A 20,351-nucleotide genomic window follows, 5' to 3' on the forward strand; every position below is an offset into this window, starting at 1 on the left:
TGTCGTAATTTGTTCTTTAAAGTTATAGTTTTGTAAAAATACAGATACAGGAAACACAACTAGCTATGCAGATGCTGCTGAATCAATACTTTAGGTGATGACTTATGACACTAGAATGATTATACTCCTGGAAAAGTGTTACATAGTTCAGAAGAACCAAAATTTTATGCTTAGCAAGACCCATAGGTATGATCAAGGGGCTTTAAACTGAAATCAAAGGATAAAAAAATTCCTCAATTAAAACTATAAGACTATGAACAATAATAACACCACAGGGGAGAAAAGCAGAGTAAAAGAACTATCAGGTACTGATTAAGAGAAGAGATATAAACAAATAGAAAAAAAATCCAATAGCTTAAAAAAAAGTGTGTGTGTGTCTATTTGTATATAGCAAACCTGAAATTTCAACATAAGTAAATATCAGGGATTAACACTTAGGAATCCATGAATGGGAACTGGCATTTGAAAGGAGTATCTTACAATGTTTTATAATGGAAGGCGGAAGATACCTTTAAACCAATACATACACGTGTATACGGAGATTCTTGAACATGGGATAAAGGAATCCCTAAATGAGGTTAAAAGAAGGCAATAGTTGTACTGTCAGAAGGAACATACTTTTTGGCCATCTGAACAGATGGAGGATTTAGGTCAAGTTTTCCTAAAACATGTTGCAAACAAGCACAAGGATAAGATACCGCCATGATGGGTGGAGACATTAGCTCTTTACCTGTACTGGCAGCTTAATTTTGTTCAAATCAGAGCATCTGATAAATTCCTAAGTTACCCTGTTGAAAATTTCATCCTCCAACAAATAGAGGAAGCAATGAGGGGAACTGATTTAATGATTTCATACTTAAATTTAAACAAAAAGCCAGAACTGAATGATGATGCAGAAGTGATAGGAACTCTAGTAGTGACCATGCCAATGAAAGACAATCCTGGGCATTGCCAAACATGTTGCTACATCTCTGGTTGGATATTTTGACAGTCACTCATGAAATTCTTAGGAAACAGGACAAATAGTGGATTTATAGATGGCTTAATAACTATCATCGAAAGAATAAAGATTGGCAGGTTCACATCAACATTGAGGGAGACCTCTACTTGGTCTATTCTTGGTTTGGTTCTACAAAACATTTTAAATCGGTAACTTGTAGAAATAGGAGCACATTTGTACATTTCTGGGGGACATAAAGTTGAGAAAGAGAGTTATAATATGCAGGAAAATAGTACATTCAACAAATATTGGGACTTCCCTGGCAGTCCAGTGCAGTGGGCACCGGTCTGATCCCTGGTCAGGGAAGTAAGATCCCTGCATGCCTCACAGCTCGGCCAAAAAACCCCCAAACAACCAAAAAACAAACAAAACAAACAAACAAACAAAAAAGCACCAACAAAAAAACAAATATTGATTGAGCACCTTTTTAGGTGAGGTGTTAAAGTGAATACAAAGATCGATCAAGATATAGTTCTTCCACTCATTTCCTTTTCAACACAAGTAGATAAAGATATTTTAAAATTATCAAAGAACAACATATGAAGTGAGAAAAAATACAGATAAAGTGGTTGGACAGATTGATGAAGGGAGATATCACTTCTGGCTTTATGTGTTGGTGGGTTCAGAATCTGGGATAATTTAGTGAAAGTGTTCATAGGAACATGTCAGATGAGTAGAATTTGGACATGCAGTGGTCAAGAAAAGGGGGAATCTAGATTCAGAGGTGGGAAAGCATGGAGCTTATATTGAGAAAGTTTTGTGGTTTTGTCTGAAGAATGAAATGTAGGACAGGGAGCAGTAGGAAACAAAAGTTGGGTAATAAGATTCTGGGATACAGGTTGGCACAATGAACTAAAAACAATAAAATTAAATTTAACTTGGATGAACTTATAATTTCAAAGCAAAGACGTTGGTCCCTGCTTTCTTCTTGAAAATTATTACCCCCAAACAATAAGGCAAAAAGAAATAACACGAACTCCAATTTTAATGACTAAGAGGCATACACGAACCACAATACATGGAAATTAAAAGCAGATAAAAGAATGATGACTTAGCATAGCAAAGGAAGGCCAAGTCCATGTGCCTGAAGAGGAGGATACCACAAAGAAGCAGCACTTCCAGAACACTGGAAATGTTCAGGAATTAGAAACACCCGTACCAAATGCAGAAGGGAGGCAAAGGGCTAAAATCAAGGAAATTGGGCTAAAAACATAAAAAAGTCTGAGGCAAAAGAAATTAAACCCCTGCTCATGGTGACAACAAGCAAAAAGGATGGGCTAAAGCTAAGTGCCAGATACTGCTACAGAATTAGATAGTTTAAAAAATAAGAAATAAAACTAACAATTTATTACTTCTTAAATGTTTTGAGATAAAAATTATTTGGTGTTATAAAACAGTGTAAAGGGGCTTTCCTGGTGGTGCAGTGGTTAAGAATCTGCTTGCCAATGCAGGGGACACGGGTTTGAGCCCTGGTCTGGGAAGATCTCACATGCCACGGAGCAACTAAGCCTGTGCACCACAACTACTGAGCCTGCACTCTAGAGCCCGCAAGCCACAACTACTGAGCCCACGTGCCACAACTACCGAAGCCCACATGCCTAGAGCCTGTGCTCTGCAACTAGAGAAGCCACTGCAATGAGAAGCCTGTGCACCACAATGAAGAGTAGCCCCCACTTGCCACAACTAGAGAAAGTCTGCGCACAGCAACGGAGACCCAACGCAGCCAAAAGTAAATTAAATAAATTTATTAAAAAAACCACAAAAAACAGTGTAAACTATTTTTAAACAGTTCTTAATCAGAAGAGCATTTCTCAAAGCACGTATGCTCTGGCTCTGAGTCCCAACTGCAGAGATTCTCATTTAGTAGGGTGGGACCTAGAAACCTATATCTTGAACAAGTTTTTTACTCTAAAAACCACTGAGCTAGTGTAAAACAGAAATCTATCACCAAAACCTATCAAAAATTAAAACAGTATAGAGAAAAATACTGTCATTTTCATTCATAGGTAAATACTATGTGCCAGGTATGGTTCTAGGAACTGGGAATAGGGCAGTAAACAAAAAGGTGTATATTCTAGGAGCAGTAGAGACACAAACAATGTACGTAAAATATGTAGTATTTTGCATATAATTAGATGGTTATATGAAGAAAAATATAGTAGGGAAGGAATAAAAGGAATGGGACTAGAAAGAAGGTAATATTTCTGCAAATATTTGAAGGAAGAGAGGGAGCAAACCATAAAGATATTTGGGAAAAGTGTTTCAGGCAGAGAGAACTGATGCAAAGGCCCCAAGACACGCAACTGTCCATATATTTATTCAAGGAACATCAAGGAGGACAGTAGAGCTGGAGCAGAGTGAGTGAAGATGAGATTAGAAAGTTAATTAGGGGGCTTCCCTGGTGGCGCAGTGGTTGCGCGTCCGCCTGACGATGCAGGGGAACCGGGTTCGCGCCCCGGTCTGGGAGGATCCCACGTGCCGCGGAGCGGCTGGGCCCGTGGGCCATGGCCAATGAGCCTGCGCGTCCGGAGCCTGTGCTCCGCAACGGGAGAGGCCACAACAGAGGGAGGCCTGCATACCAAAAAAAAAAAAGAAAGTTAATTAGGGAACTAAATTATATAGCATCTCACGGGCCTCTGAAGGACTTTGGCTTTTATTCCTAGTGAGATGGCAAGCTACATGATTAGAAGAATAAATATGTAAAGAATCATTTATATATATACATGCAAACATATGATATATATTATATATGAAATTCTGAAAAGCAATGAAATTTGTCTAAGTAATTAATAACAAAAATAAAAATGTCAAGCGGTGTCTGGCAACCTTAGTTGGCTAAAGAAATCTAGACAATATCTAATATGGTACCTTAGGGTAAGTGTTTAATAAATATTTGTGGAATAAAAGGACAGTGGATTAATACTGAAAAGGAAAATGAGGATTTTTCAAATTCTTGTAAAGTCAGAGGCAATGTATTAAGAATATAACAACTATCCTAAGATGTGGTCTTTTATCAACTATTTCAAGGCAGTCATAGATATCAAGTAGATTTTCCCATTTCCTATTTTATATAGGTTAGGCAAGAAGAGACGAAATAAAAAGCCTTGCAGAGTTACTCTGAAACTTTTCATCTTTTGTTTGAAAGTGTCAAAGACATAGTTTTTAACAGTCCATATTTTAAGCTTAGCTTAAGCTTTCCTGGGTTTTAGTTTTAAAAATTCATTTATCATATTCACACTCAAACTAGCTCTATTTTATTTTTATTAGTTTAAAAATTTATATATTTTCAACCCAAAGTCTGTTTTTTTCCCCAAAGCCTAAAGCCCAGAGCTCTGACTGTCAATGAAGAATTTTGAAAGTGACACAGCTACTTCTGACAGCTAGAAAAAGTGAATGTACTTTCTTCTCCCCATTGTCACCAATGTAGCTTCTAAATAAGCCAATCTACTATTTCTGGTTGTCAGACAGTCTTAGTTTTTAAATTATTCTGGTGATAAATAATGCCAAGAACAGCAAAACTGTTCTTCTTTAATATTAGTCCTTCTTTTGCCTGATAACAGAATTTTACAGAAGCATTAATTTTCTGATCAACTGAAAAAAGGACAGCTAGCTCCTTCAACTACTGTAATAGGACTTTCTACAGGAATGAAATTAACTTCTGCTATTACAGAAGAGCAAATATTGTGTTGTACTTTTTTGCATCATACCATGTAATGATTTCTTAGAAAAAATATACATTCTCAAGTCATAATATTAAAAGCATTACCTTACACGGCCAAGTGACTTACGCTCTTTTCTATGAACCAAACTATTGACAGGTGAAATTCAGAATAAAAATACACAAAAAACCATGTGTTAGCATACAGGAAATTAAGCTAAAGCCATACAATTTACTAAGTGAATAGTCCACTTTCATTCCTCTATCTGATACATCCAAGATTTGCAAAGATTACATAAAGCAAAAAATTTACATAAATCTATACTAAACTATGTTAATTTGAAGTGTGAGGTGAGTTTTAATGAGAAAGATTTGACTTCTGCTTACTCTTTATCAGGGCATTCATTAAACATAGAAAAGAAGTAAGAGAGTAGAAAACTTGGCCACTCGGTTTAGCAGTTTTCTCAGATTGAAAAAATAACAATGAAACCTTCAGAGTTAAGAATTTCAGAGGAGGCTGCTAGACAGAGAAGACAGACCAAATTAGCTTACCACTTGAACCATTTTGAGATATCTGGCATATCTTGGGTCCTTGGCTACAGTTAAGATATTTTCTGGTGTTACTTCACTTTCCTGTGGTCCAGAGTCTTGTAAACTGTTCAGCTGTAGAGAGTATTGCATATAAAACTTTAGACAATTCACAAAAGGGGTCCGTCATGTTACTTAAAAGGGATGTTTCTTTTTATAATTCTAAAGCAATCAATATCCGAAAAAAATCATATTTCTAAATTTACCAATAATTTAATTATGGGATATATGTTTCCAAATATTTACAAATACTTAAATATGATTTCAGAGGAAGTTACACTTAATATCAACACTATATTGTTCCGTAAAGATGTAAATATATTCATGGCATTAAAAAATTAGAATTCTGCTTTACTTGTCCCAAGTGCTGATATAAAACATGAATTATTGGGCTTCCCTGGTGGCGCAGTGGTTGAGAGTCCGCCTGCCGATTCAGGGGACACGGGTTCGTGCCCCGGTCCGGGAAGATACCACATGCCGCGGAACGGCTGGGCCCGTGAGCCATGGTCGCTGAGCCTGCGCGTCCGGAGCCTGTGCTCCGCAACGGCAGAGGCCGCGACAGGGAGAGGCCCGCGTACCGCAAAAACAAAAACAAAAACGAATTATTGATGGACCTATTATTTTAATAAAACTTTTAATAAAGCTAATAAATCTATTTGATTTGTCAAATGATTTGTCAAATGTACAACTGTAGCAGACAGAAAATTGATTTTCTGGGTATCTATACCATCTACACAATTATATTCCTCATTCATTGAATAATCTTGTTCTAAGTGGATATGGCTATTCTAACATCTTTAAAGGCAATGCCTGGAGAATTTGTGGAAGAGAAACCCATTTCTCAGACAAAATTATATTTTTATATATTTCAGCTACTGATGAAATTAACATTATAAAAACTACTACTTATAACGAAGAATACTGGAGAATGGTCTTTATGGACAAAAATGTTTTTATCATATAGGCAGTTCTCAACTTTGTGTGGTACGATGTTAACTGAAACTTGTCCATATTGGAACCCTATCTTCAGTTAAGTGCAAAGCTAGGACTGTCTATATACAGTTCTTGATTTTTCTATCAACCTAAACATTTAGAGTAAGTCTAGTTAGTGAATTCTCACTCACTATCTGTATGTTAGCATTAAGAGTAAGTTCCTTAACTGAATAAAATCAATTTTATGTCTACGTATCTATGCTGAAATGTAAATAAATCTTAGGTATTCATAGTTTTTAGAATATGAATATGTTAAGGTTTTTCCTCAGATAATTCCAATATAAATTAAATCTCTTTTAAATGCTGAAGCAAATAAAACATCCAAAAATTCTTTAGGTTACTCCTGTTATATGACAGTGTCAAGTGTACAAAAGTGTGCATTCAAGTGTGTGTGTATGTGTGTGTATATATACACATTCATCTGTAAAATACATAATTACAAACTGTCCAAAACATTTAATTAAATAAAAAATTCAAACAAGACCCAAGTATGCTTTTAAAAAAATAGGGAAAATAAACTCATACAGTGGCACAATGGATCAAATGATAATTACATATAAGACCAATGGATTTTAAAACTCAGCCTTTAACTTTGGCCTAATAACTAAGACCTCAACAAGGTTTAATTATATCAGGTCTTACACCTTTGCTATTTGAATGACTCAAATCCTCTATCATATTTCTCAACTGTCCTTCATTTTATTCTCAAATTAATCTCAATCTGCACAATTGGATGTTCTATTGTGAGTAATGATAAGATCTGAAACATGAAATTAAAGTTGCAGAAAAATCAGCATGCAAACCTTGGGTCTTTGACTCATATATATCAATAGATTGGAGATTGCAATGAATGGATGATTAAAAAAAAAGTTCATGATTATCCTTCATCTGATAAGTGAGTTGACTGTAATGTCAATGGAAATTCTGTGTTAAGCAATACTTCAGTCTATTTCAAAATATTTTACATAAAATATACCAACTAAAAACAATGGAGAAGAAATTAAAAAGTTGATTTCAATATTAAGAACATGCTGAACATGCTGATTTTATTAATCCAATCAAGACACAGTTTTAGGACATTTTTAAAGCTCAGGAAGCCAACAACACTTCATAAATTCTCCAAATGAATTAATATACTATTTTTAATATGGATATTCTTTTTTTTTTTTTTTTTTTTTGCGGTACGCGGGCCTCTCACTGTTGTGGCCTCTCCCGTTGCGGAGCACAGGCTCTGGACGCGCAGGCTCAGCGGCCATGGCTCACGGGCCCAGCCGCTCCGCGGCATGTGGGATCTTCCCGGACCGGGGCACGAACCCGTGTCCCCTGCATCGGCAGGCGGACTCTCAACCACTGCACCACCAGGGAAGCCCAATATACTATTTTTAAATAAAACTGCCAGAATATCAGGTCATTCTGAATTTTAGATAATTCAGTTGTGATTACTCATAATCAATTTTTTGAGACCTTAAATAGGCAAGACCAACACAGCTGCGTAAGTTAAAATACATATTATAGATGGCATGCACAATAACACCTGGAAAAATTAATATTAAAAGTTAGATACCATTTTAGAAATTTATAGAAACATATGACAGTTAATATCCTACAAAGAATAATTACTAGGTAGGGTGGAAACATTTAATATTTTTTACACATGCCTTGTTCTAGAGAAAGGATGGTCCATCTTTAACTGAAAAAACCTTGTGAAGTTAAACTCCTCTAAACATCTGGATTTACTCTTGTATATTATATATATTCCAGTGGCCATCATAATGGAATTTGTTATATTAAGTGGATGTTAAATTTTCTAATATCTAATTATTAAGTAAATGGTCATCTAATTCATTCCCCAAATACATAATATCTCTAAATATATGGCTCCTCCCACTGGGCCTTGCACCACATGTACTCAATATGTTTAACAAGTTCAACACAGGTGCTGGAGACAGTGCAGTATAGCATGTAAGAGCTAGGATTCTTGACACCAGATTGCCTGGGTTAAAATTCCAGCTCTTACTGTTTGACCTTCAGCAAGTTACTTAACCTCTGTGTACCTCATTTGACATATCTGTAAACATAGGGCTGTTGTGAGAATTGACTTAATTTATAAAAAGCACTTAGCACGCCTCACACAGTAAAAAACCTTTACATGTTTAGTTATTATCATCATGGTCAACACCATCATGATCTAAAAAATATCCTGTGAAAAGTACCTCCAGGTACAAATGCAGAATTCCATACAGATAGGAAGTCTGCTTGTTTGGTATTACTTGTTAGACCACCATTTTAGTGATTATTTTATTTTGGATTTTAATACCTCACTGAGATACACTAGAGATTATCTGTTCTTAAACAATAAAGAATTTTTATTTCTTGAAATAAAAAGTCATATAAAATTTAAATTTATACAGACCATAAATGAACATTAAGACATACGAAACAAACACAAAGCATGGGTCTTACTAGGATGTTGATTTAAACAAATAAACTCCCAAAACACACTTTTTAAGACAACTGGTATTTCTTAGATCAGGATCTCTCAAATTTCAAGAGTCTACAAATCACATAGCAATCTTGTTAAAATGCAGATTCTGATTCCGTAAGTATGGGGTAGAACCTGAGATCCCGCATTTCTAACAAGCCCTCAGGTGATTCTGAGGCTGCTGGCCCACGGAGCAGACTTCAGGCAACAGGGAGTTAGATATTACCAGGGAATTATTGTTAATTATATTGTATATGATAAAGGCATTGTGATTACACCAAAAAATTTCAGAACTTTTCACAAGGAATTATACAGGGGTGAAATAACATGATGCCTGGAATTCACTTCAGTAAGTGACAAAAAAAGATGAAGCATTTGCAACAAAATCTTAACTGATGAATCCAGGTAATGGGCATTTGGGTATTCACTGTACTATTCTATTTTTGTTCACATTTGAAAGTTTTTATAATAAAACATTTAAAAGATACATTTCTTATAAGAACTAAGAAAAAAACTTCCATAGTGAACTTGAAGAAAACAATTATATTCAAGATTTTTCCTAGTTCTGTATAGGTTTTCTTTCTTTTATAGGCAAGAAAAATATTAACTTCAGGAAGCCCTTCAAAATAACAAATGAAAAGCTAATAACTTTTTTTCAAACTTCATTTTCTATCTTAAGGTTTAAAATATTACTATGCAAAGTGTTAACATTTTTATTTAACTTCTTTCTTCAAACCTGCTGATTAGGTCTATTTGGTTCAACCAAGATATCTGCTCATGTTTCCTGGAACTTAACTACTTACCTGTGATTGCTCTGAAGTGGTTTCAGAATGTGTTTCATTTGTGATCCTAGTGTCACTTACAGGAGACACTTCAAATGTGACATCATCTAGCCCTGGGATAGACGACAACTGAGAAAAGAAAATTAATGTTGGTATATGAGGATAATATTAGGTTCTTAAACACTAAGTTTCTAAGTGTGTGTGTGTGTGTGTGTGTGTGTGTGTGTGTGTGTGTGTTCTAAATAGCTGTCTTAAGTTCGAACCCGTGTTCCCTGCATCGGCAGGCGGACTCTCAACCACTGCGCCACCAGGGAAGCCCAAAATCTCATCTTTGGTTGAAATTCTCCATGCCATAAACTACTTAAAAGTTAAAGGCATTCACAAATAAAATATTTTTGAAGAATTTCTCACCAATCTAATTTAGCATATCACCATTCTTTCTCAGGAATTATTTTTAAAATCTAAGGAATCCTAGTGTAAGGAATGAGAGCATGGGATTTGGAGTCAGATTGCCTAGGTCTTAAGTCACAAAATATGTGACCTTGTGTAAATCGTCTTAGGCCTCAATTTTCTCACCTGTAAAGTGGGGATAAGAAAACCTAGCTCACAAAGTTGTAAAAATATTTTTATTAAACATATTTTGTTACCCCTCAAAAAGTGCTTTGTAGCACATTTTAAGTTTGAATAATCTGGGAAATGAGAAAACTCTTGCCACATTTTAATGTATGATACAGCTTATTCCTTTTCTTTCTTTAGTAACATCACTGAATGTTACTAAAATGCATTACTTTTCCTACACAAAAAATGAGCATGTTGTCAGTGGTTAAGCATTTCAGATTGGATTTGCAAGATCCATGCAAACCCTCTTTTCTGATTTCATCCTGATATCAATGATATACATTTGTCAAATGTTTGGCTAACTTTGAGGATTAACTCTATGGCCATGGAAAAAATTAAGGTTAATCTGTCCATATGGCAACTTAACTTGTGACCTTGAACTCTAACTTAAGAATTCCACAAACATTAAAATAATACACATATTCATTATAAAGATTAATGAAAAACCAATGGTAATAAGATCTGAAGCAGCATATTCATTGAGAACTGTTGACTGATTACAGTATTTAGCACAGTGGCTATGGCCCAAATAGTTTCAAGTGGGTATGGCTACTAAGAGACTATCTTGAACATGTTCAAGGCCAAGTATCCTAAATTACAAGCTAAAGAAATGTTCTGAGGGAAATACAGTGACTGAAGTCCACAGGAAGATGTAGAAAGTACAAGCTAGACGTTCTGATCCTTATGTTAAAAGATATTAGTCATTTCACTTCCTTATAAATATTCAATACATATTTTTTCACATCAAACTTTTGGATAAAAGGAAAAAGTCATATATGTATAGCTGATTCACTTTGTTATAAAGCAGAAACTAACACACCATTGTAAAGCAATTATACTCCAATAAAGATGTTAAAAAAAAAAAGGACAAAGTCACAAAAATATACTAGCATCTCCATTATTTTATATAGAAGAAAAGCACACAAAACCTGCAAGCTTTCAAATCAAAACAACCCTTCTATTTTTGCTGTTATAAGATGAAAAGTTATCTTTTGTAATTTCTGACATCAAAATTGGTATTCTTTACTTTAGCATTTAATATATTTACAAACGGAAATTAGGTGATATTTTCTCCAAATTTTGCTCTGGAGACATGTAAAGTTTTACATAATTTTTCCTGTGTTATCAATGATTACTATTAAGATAATTGTGAGTTTTCCATCAAATGAAGTAAACTATGTAACAGTTCAATTTGTTAACATGTTCCTCATTATGCTTTTGATTCAAATAATGAAAGAAACCTTCACCCATGTGTACATTTAAACAGACTCGGTTAGTGGTTCATAATGAAGATCATTTCCTTTGCAATTATAATAAATTAAACAAAAGAAAACACTGCACCACTTCATGGATGCAGGAGCTAAATTGAATTCCTCTCTAAACGCAATTAAAGTTAAGTGTGACTGAGAAAGCTGGTGTATGTAGAGCAAAGTTTATCCTATAAATTATTCAGAAATACAAACCTTTGCATCTAAAATATTGAGAGTTGTTTCAATTTGCTGGATACGAAGAGAAAGGTCTGCCAATTTCTGGAAAAGAAAGATTAGAAACAAAAGAATGAAGTCCAAAGAAAAAAAAAGAATAAGTCTGATTAAAATAAACCATTAACAAGGATAACAAATGGCAGATTTGAAAATAATAAAAACTATGGTTTAAATACTTGTGATTTTCTAATATACTACTCTCTTATTTATATGAGTCAGAATGGGAACTCAAGTATTCTATTAACTTCATTAGCATGCTTCATGGTTATTTTATAAAGCTGTATTCACAGAAAAGAAAAAGTTACATTTTCAGCCTTATCAAACTCATTATCAGAGCCATAATCAATCATTGGGACCAGATTGTAAACTCCTCTGAGGACAACGGTTTTTATTCACTGTTATACCCCTAGTGCCAGAACAGTACTGGACACTTAACAGAAGCCTAATAATTATTTGTTGTTGAATGAAGGAATTCTTCACAGCACACAAGAATAAAAATTAGCCCAAAACAGAATGGAACAGGATCTGCCTTTATAAATTACTTAAACACATAAATATATAAAATTAGTCCCAAATACAAACTTTTCATGTTTGAAAAATAAAAAAGGATGAAACTGTAAGATGAGTAGTTAATGTCGGAAAGAATTAAAACAAAGAGAAAAAATAAGAAAGAATACTAAAAAAGCAAAAGGAATCAACCTACCATCAAAATCCAAGATAAACCAGAACCAAGAGCTTACCATGCTCTAGTTATACTGTACAATTAAATTAGCCATATATATACTCCCACACAAATAAAGGTAACATCATAAAATATGATCCATAAGAACATTTATTTAAAACTCCCTCATCCTAAACATTATTAGTGACACAGCCTACAAGCAGTTGGCCAGTTTACTAGTTGGCAGATGCGCAGCATTCTGATTGCCTTCTGGGTTATTATCAAGATCTTGACTAACTCATAAGCAGAATTTTAACACCCCAAGAAATGATCATTTTGCCCATATTTAGAGGGGGAGAAAACTGAAAGCAACCATAGAGTAGTTAGTACTTCTTCACAAGACACTTATTTTTTAGATGAGCATTCTTGATATCTACAAAGATATAATTTAGAAATAAAACATTAGAATCTAGTTTTAATGGCATTTGAAGTTAAGTTTAACCTTGATTTCTAGGATTTGTTTACATAAGGCTTTGATACAAATATAAACACAGGCTTATAAAACATCATATGGATAAATTCCTCTGCAAATTATACGTGTTTTCCTGAAAATCACGGAAATTAAATTTTGACAAATCAGTCATTTAATTCACTGCAGAAGCTTAGTAACTGCAGAAATCCCAAAGCAAGTTAATTTGTAAAGTGAATGATAATTTCTAACTTATTTTAAAATGCATACATTGTTTTGATTAAAATAAGTGAATACAGAAAAAGAAAAAATGAATTAAAAATTCATTTTTGTTTTAATATATTTATATAAATATGTACTTTTAAGCAATAATCATCATCACTGTAAACATTTGAGCATTTACCTTAGTATGCTACACTGTATATGCAAGTATCATTTGAAATCTCACACCAAGTCTATGAAATAGAAACTATTATGATGCCAATTTTTTTTTTGATGTGGACCATTTTTTACTTTTTAATAAATGTATTTATTTATTTATTTCATTTTTGGCTGTGTTGGGTCTTCGTTGCTGCACGTGGGCTTTTCTCTAGTTGAGGTGAGCGGGGGCTATTCTTGGTTTCGGTGCTTAGGCTTCTCACTGTGGTGGCTTCTCTTGTTGTGGAGCACAGACTCTAGGCTCGCAGACTTCAGCAGTTGCAGTATGCAGGCTCAGTGGTTGTGGCTTGTGGGTTCTAGAGCGCAGCCTCGGTAGTTGTGGCGCACGGGCTTAGTTGCTCAGCGGCATGTGGGATCTTCCCGGACCAGGGCTCGAACCTGTGTCCCCTGCATTGGCAGGCAGATTCTTAACCATTGCGCCACCAGGGAAGTCCCTGTGAACCATTTTTTAACGTCTTTATTGAACTTGTTACAATATTGCTTCTATTTTATGTTTTTTGGCTGTGAGGCATTAGGGATCTTAGCCCCCCGACCAGGAATCGAACCTGCACCCCCTGTATTGGAAGGCAAAGTCTTAACCACTAGACCTCCAGGGAAGTCCCTATGATGCCAATTTTATTTTTTAATTAATTAATTAATTAATTTTTATTGGAGTATAATTGCTTTACAATGTTGTGTTAGTTTCTGCTGTACAATAAAGTGACTCAGCTGTATGTATACATATATCCCCACCTTCCCCCTCATCCCACCCATCTAGGTCATCACAGAGCACCAAGCTGAGGTCCCTGTGATACACAGCAGGTTCTCACTAGCTATCTATTTTATACATGGTAGTGTATTTTTGCCAAAACTAATCTTCCAATTCATCCCACCCTCCCCTTCCCCCCACCCGTGTCCACATATCTGTTCTCTACATCTGCATCTCTATTCCTGCCCTGCAAATAGGTTCATCTGTACCATTTTTCTAGATTCCACATATATGTGTTAATATACGATATTTGTTTTTCTTTCTGACTTACTTCACTCTGTATGACAGACTCTAGGTCCATCCACATCTCTAAAAACAACCTAATTTCATTCGTTTTTATGGCTGAGTAATATTCCATTATATATATGTACCACATCTCCTTTATCCATTCATCTGTCGATGGACATTTAGGTTGTTTCCATGTCCTGGCTATTGTAAATAGTGATGCAATGAACACTGGGATACAAGTGACTTTTTGAATTATGGTTTTCTCAGGGTATACGCCCAGTAGTGGGATTGCTGGCTCATACGGTAGTTCTATTTTTAGTTTTTTAAGGAACCTCCATACTGTTCTTCACAGTGGCTGTATCAATTTACATTCCCACCAACAGTGCAGGAGGGTTCCCTTTTCTCCACACCCTCTCCAGCATTTACTGTTTGTAGATTTTTTGACGATGGCCATTCTGACCAGTGTGAGGTGATATCTCATTGCAGTTTTGATTTGCATTTCTCTTTTAAAGAAATGAGCCTTTATACAAGTAAAACAATCTGAACTCAAACACTCCAACTCCAGATACTAAATATTTTTGAAAGTATTTCAGCTTGTTAAAGCATGATGCCATAGACTCTGGGTGTTGATGTGTCAGTGCAGACTGTAACAAACTGATTGTAATAAATTACCATGCTGGTGGGGCATGTTGATAATGGGGAAGGTTGTGCACAAGGGTTGGGAGCGGGAGTCAAGGAATAAATGGGAACTCTATACTTTCTGCTCAATTTTGCTGTGAACCTAAAACTGCTCTAAAAATAAAGTTTAATTAATTTTTTTAAAAAGATGGAAAATTCCTGAGTATTGCATAGATATAATTTTTGTTATTCAAAGCTAATAAATGATCAACCTGCTTCTCAGGTTGCTAAGATGCTATTGTACTGAATACTGGGAATCAAATTTTTCTGATCAAATTTCCTAAAATAGATGCTGTTTATCTAGAATTATTTAAAAAGATAGGTATTAAAATTTTTTCAGGATTAGATCATAAATTGTCTTTAAATGGATACTCAAATGTTTACACAAGATAGGCTAAGGATTGAAATACTAGTCTTAGAAAATAAGGGAATAAGGATGAAAATGTTTATTCAGAAAACTACTTGCTGATAAGGAAGATTAAAGAGGCTTGGGAAAAAAAAGTTATACTTTCCAGAGCAGTAATTCCCAATTTTTTTGGATGCAGATTCACCTGGTATGTCAATCTTTTGCTTTGGCACTCATTTTACCTACTTTCACCTACTATTATCAAAACCTCACCAAAACGAAATGACCTGCTTTTTAATAAAACAAGATTATATGAATGATTTATTCATGTAAGACATGAAAGACACTGATTTAAGCATCAATATATTTTAATTAGTTATAATTTATCTGAATATTCTTGATATCTAATCTAGAAACAATGGTAATTGTGAAGTCTAAAGAAATCTGAAACAACTGTAATTTAATTAAAAAAAAATCTGTGCTTTCTATTGGTGAGAGTCATAGGTCCTAATACTACTGTGATTTCTGTTGACCAAATTTAAAGAAAATGTGAAATTTAAGTTAAAGGTAAAAAATATATACACATGATTTTTTTCCCCCATCCAAGTTCATGTACCCCAAATTTAGAACCACTATGTAAATGATTTTCTGAAAATCAGATCAACAAAAGGCTTTTCCTCTTGGCTAGGGAAGATCTTTGCTGTGGATAAATCATGTTTTTAAAATTATCCATAAAGGTATTATCTATCTTCTCTAGAGCTGGGTTTTGAGAGTCTAAAATATTAAATATGTTACCTGTTATACAACTTAATGCTTTAATAAAGGATATATTACCATATCATGTTTTCGAGTTTTTAAGTATGTAATTGGTATCTTTTGTAATACTACACATTTTATTTTATGCATTTAAAAACATTAATTGCATTTCACTAGACTGCCAAAGGATCCATGGCACAATTAAGAACCTCTGCTTTCAAAGATTATTCAGCATAATAAATGTTTTTGAGTCTGTTCCCATGTAATTATTGCTATAACACACATAAATATGTACTTTGTAGAAAGCCACTGTCACTTGACAAAATACACCTGGCTTCATTTATGGGCTGCTGAAGCTCATTTCTAAGATGTATATGTTTTCTGCATTTTCCTTCTAAACCCCTAGACCACCATAAAGTAGGTTTCTCAACCTTGGCTCTATTGACATTTTGGGCTGGATAATTCTTTGTTGTGAAGGGCTATCCTGTACACTACAGGATGTTTAGCGGAATCTCTGACCTCTACCCACTAAATGCCACAAAAACTCCCCAATTGTGACAACTAAAAACATCTCTAGACATTGCCAAATGTCCCCTGGTTGAGAACTACTACTTTGAAGTGTAGATGACCACGGATATATTATAAGTAACGTGATCAATAACAGTAACTGTCCCCACCTCTGAAAGTTTCAGCAGAGAGGAAATAGAAAGGTAACAGTCTTTCCCATCCATTTAACCATCCATCCTCTTTATAAGGATTTAAAGCAAACCTGAAATACCTTGATTTGGGACAAGAGGGGAAAATACAAGGTACCTAGTTTGTCAGATAAGTTGAAAACTTCTTGATGCATCCATCACCTGCCTATTCTTAAGGCAGTGCATTTTATTGAAGAGAAAAAAAAGACAACGGAAGAAATATGGAGTTAACAGTTGAACATGGAAAAAAAAAACACTGGTATTTCAGGTTTGTAAAATATGCAATTTGTATATCCAGTTCTTTAAAAGAGAAACAGTATTTTAAATTAATGGATCTCTTGGTATACCACTTTTGGTTGAAAATGTCCTGGAAACCAGAGAGGGAAGCAATCCACGGTTTTACTAAGCTTCATCTGACACTTAAACCCAGCAGTTGTAAAAGTTATAAAGGCAGTTGGAAAAGTTGTAGCAGAAAATAGGGTTTTAAGCAAAACATTATTTGGTTGAAGGTTAAGTCTGATGGTGGGCTTAAAAATTGGATGTAGATTTTTTTTAGGTTGTATGAAAATTCTCAGCACTTTTTTCCTGTATTTAAAGATTTTTTAAAAAAGAAACATTTTAGAATATTTTAAAAATGACGAAAACCCCAGTATTCTAGGCATGTTACAAGTCTGAGTCAAAATAACACACCTGACTGCCCTGTTTAATGATATTGAGTACTTTTAACTTTAAGATTCACAATAAGGTTAAATTTCTGCTCAGTCTTATCTGTGCTATGCATAGAACTTGTGTCTTCCTCCACCTTCTTCCACTTAAAATTTGCAGTCCCAGTGGGCTTCCACAAGATTTTGCTGATAAGGGCCAGACTAGAAATGCTTACTGGAGACTTGTGAGGGAAGAAGAGATGACCCTAAGTAACTCTGCCACTTGGGTCTGATTCAACTACTTTCCTTTCTCTGTCTTCTAACTTTTCTTCTACCTTGGTTCTAGTCATTAGAAGAGTTACAAAGTGGCTCAGTATCCAGAAAGTGTTTAAAAAGCTATGTTCTTCACTTTTCTCTTTCTCAGAGAACTTTAAAACCGGTATTAGTGATGAAGAGCCCTAGCAACTGGTTTCAAATTTAATTCCCGTTTGAGTTTAGCTGTGACTGAAGTTACTGTTTGGGTATGGTTCAAACCAGATTATGTGAAAAAACCAAAACCCAAACAAACAAACAAACAAAAAACCCCCAAATCAACCCCCTCCTCAAAAAAAAAAACAAACCCAAACCCACCCAAAACAAACCAAAACCTACCAGGTTTTCTTTTTCCTCCAGTTCACTTCCAGTTCAAAAAGTAATAACTGAGGTTCATTTTTTATTGAGGGAAACAGAGTTGTTTTGGTTCTTGTTTAAGGCTTTAACTAAACAAGACCCACAGGTCTAACAGGTGCTATAAACAAATAACAACCCATTTTGGAAAACTACATTGATCTTAACTGGGGAGAAAACGACACTTCGTGTTTGAATACCTGTATTATATCCTTGGAATTTATCATATCAAAAAGACATTATATCAAATAGACATGGCCCAGTAAAGAAGAGAATACAAATCTAAAAACTAAATTTTGAAATAGCTTTAAAGAAGACACTGCAGTCTCTCCCTTGAAAATGATGTAAATATGCATCATATTCAGATCAGATGGTGCAACAGAAGACTGAGACAGTTTTGTTTTTACTAGTTAATAGATCAGAGTTGGAATCCCAGCTCTTTTACTTTCTAGCTGTGTGACTGTGGGCAAGTTAGAGCAGCTACTGCAGCCATAAATACTATGCACTCAAATACATGGTGAGTGAATGAATAAACGACTAAGCAAGTGATTTAAGACTCTCTACATCTCAGTTTCTGTATTTCTAAAAAAGAGATAATTGGACCTCTCTCAAAGAGCTGGTCTGTGATGATTAAATACATGTAAAGCACTTAGTACAATGCCTAGCACAGAATAAGCACACAATAAATATTAGTTATTGTCATCACACCAAGTATTGACAAAAAGTCTACAACTGACATAAACATCCAAACTGTTACAATATGAATTCGAAATAATGAGTTACAGTCAACCCTAGATTATCATCCATTAAGGAGAAAAAGGCATAAGCTACCTTTAAATTTCATGAATTTTTGGTCAACAAAATTTTTCTAGAGTTCAAGGAAGAAATAGGAAATAGTGATATAGTCAAAACAGCCAACTGATTTGGGGGGTAGTGGAGAGAGGAATAGAAGGGGGGAAAGAGTGAATCACGAGGCTTTGATAATGCATAAGCAATCAATAAACAAAAGACAATTATTATATTTGATCTAGCCTTCAGCAAATAACATTCACTCCCCAGGCACTGACAACTGTTAGGCCCTACAAAGGTGCGGGGCTATCTCTACCTCAGGGCAGCTCTACGAAGCTGCTTTCACAGATGCGTTTGTTGGTTGTTTTGTTGTTGTTTACTTTTTAAACTGGAGATGAGAAGTATGGGGATGGAGTATTTGCCCTTCTCTGCTAACAATCCTGGAACAGTCTCTCTTCAGATACTTCTCCACCCTACCGTGGTATACAAAGTGAAGGGCTAAATCCTTGGCTTACTGCTTTTCAGTCAGTCAATTCTTTATGCCATTTATAGAGGCAGCAGTTCAAGATAAAACTCAGGGAAGCAAGCACCTAGACTCTGAGCCTCTTAGATAAAAAATATTGACTTGAGCCCCTTACTCTATCAATCATCATATCACATTTCAATTTCTTTTGTCTTAATGAGAAGGCAGAAGTGATTTTGATAACTAAACAAAAACAACAGCTGGAACCTTATACAAGTTAAAATAGTTTTCCTGTCTCCATGCAGTTTTTATTAATATATCTAACAAAAACTATATGCTAAGGCTCTACCTCATATTATTTATAAGACAGAATGAACTGAATACTGTTTGACTCAACTGTGAATTATCTCATTTTCCCCCATTCTCCCAATTTTTTGGGGGGGTGCGTTATTTGCTTTATTTTATTTTATTATAAATTTATTTTATTTATTCACTTTTGGCTGCATTGGGTCTTCATTGCTGCGTGCGGGCTTTCTCTAGTTGCGGCGAGCGGGGTCTGCTCTTCGTTGTGGTGTGCAGGCTTCTCGTTGTGGTGGCTTCTCTTGTTGTGGAGCACGGGCTCTAGGCGTGTGGGCTTCAGTAGTCGTGGCTTGTGGGCTCTAGAGCGCAGGCTCAGTAGTTGTGGCGCACGGGCTTAGCTGCTCCACAGCATGTGGGATCTTCCCGGACCAGGGATGGAACCCACGTCCCCTGCATTGGCAGGCGGATTCTTAACCACTGCGCCACCAGGGAAGTCCTATTTGCTTCGTTTTAAACAATTAATCACAGGCCATCATCAAAAAAATCTAGAAAAGACAAATGCTGGAGAGGGTGTGGAGAAAAGGGAACACTCTTGCACTGTTGGTGGGAATGTAAATTGATACAGCCACTATGGAGAACAGTATGGAGGTTTCTTAAAAAACTACAAATAGAACTACCATACAACCCAGCAATCCCACTATTGGGCATACACCCTGAGAAAACCATAATTCAAAAAGAGTCATGTACCAAAATGTTCATTGCAGCTCTATTTACAATAGCCAGGACATGGAAGCAACCTAAGTGTCCAACAACAGATGAATGGATAAAGAAGATGTGGCACATATATACAATGGAATATTACTCA

The 20,351-nt window shown here is 35.2% G+C and overlaps 1 protein-coding gene across 1 annotated transcript in view; it reads right to left on the reverse strand.

Moving 5' to 3' along the window:
* WASHC3 (WASH complex subunit 3) overlaps positions 1 to 20,351 on the reverse strand; it is an 86,765-nt gene that overhangs the window by 63,836 nt on the left and 2,578 nt on the right. The window contains exons 3-5 of the mRNA XM_028490500.2: positions 11,585 to 11,650; positions 9,525 to 9,632; positions 5,211 to 5,321 (exon numbers count right to left, since the gene is read on the reverse strand). Of these exons, the coding sequence (XP_028346301.1) occupies positions 5,211 to 5,321; positions 9,525 to 9,632; positions 11,585 to 11,650 (285 nt within the window). The remainder of the gene's footprint in view (positions 1 to 5,210; positions 5,322 to 9,524; positions 9,633 to 11,584; positions 11,651 to 20,351) is intronic.

This window comes from Physeter macrocephalus, chromosome 6 (genome assembly GCF_002837175.3).
Source record: "Physeter macrocephalus isolate SW-GA chromosome 6, ASM283717v5, whole genome shotgun sequence".
NCBI classification, from domain to species: Eukaryota; Metazoa; Chordata; class Mammalia; order Artiodactyla; family Physeteridae; genus Physeter; species Physeter macrocephalus.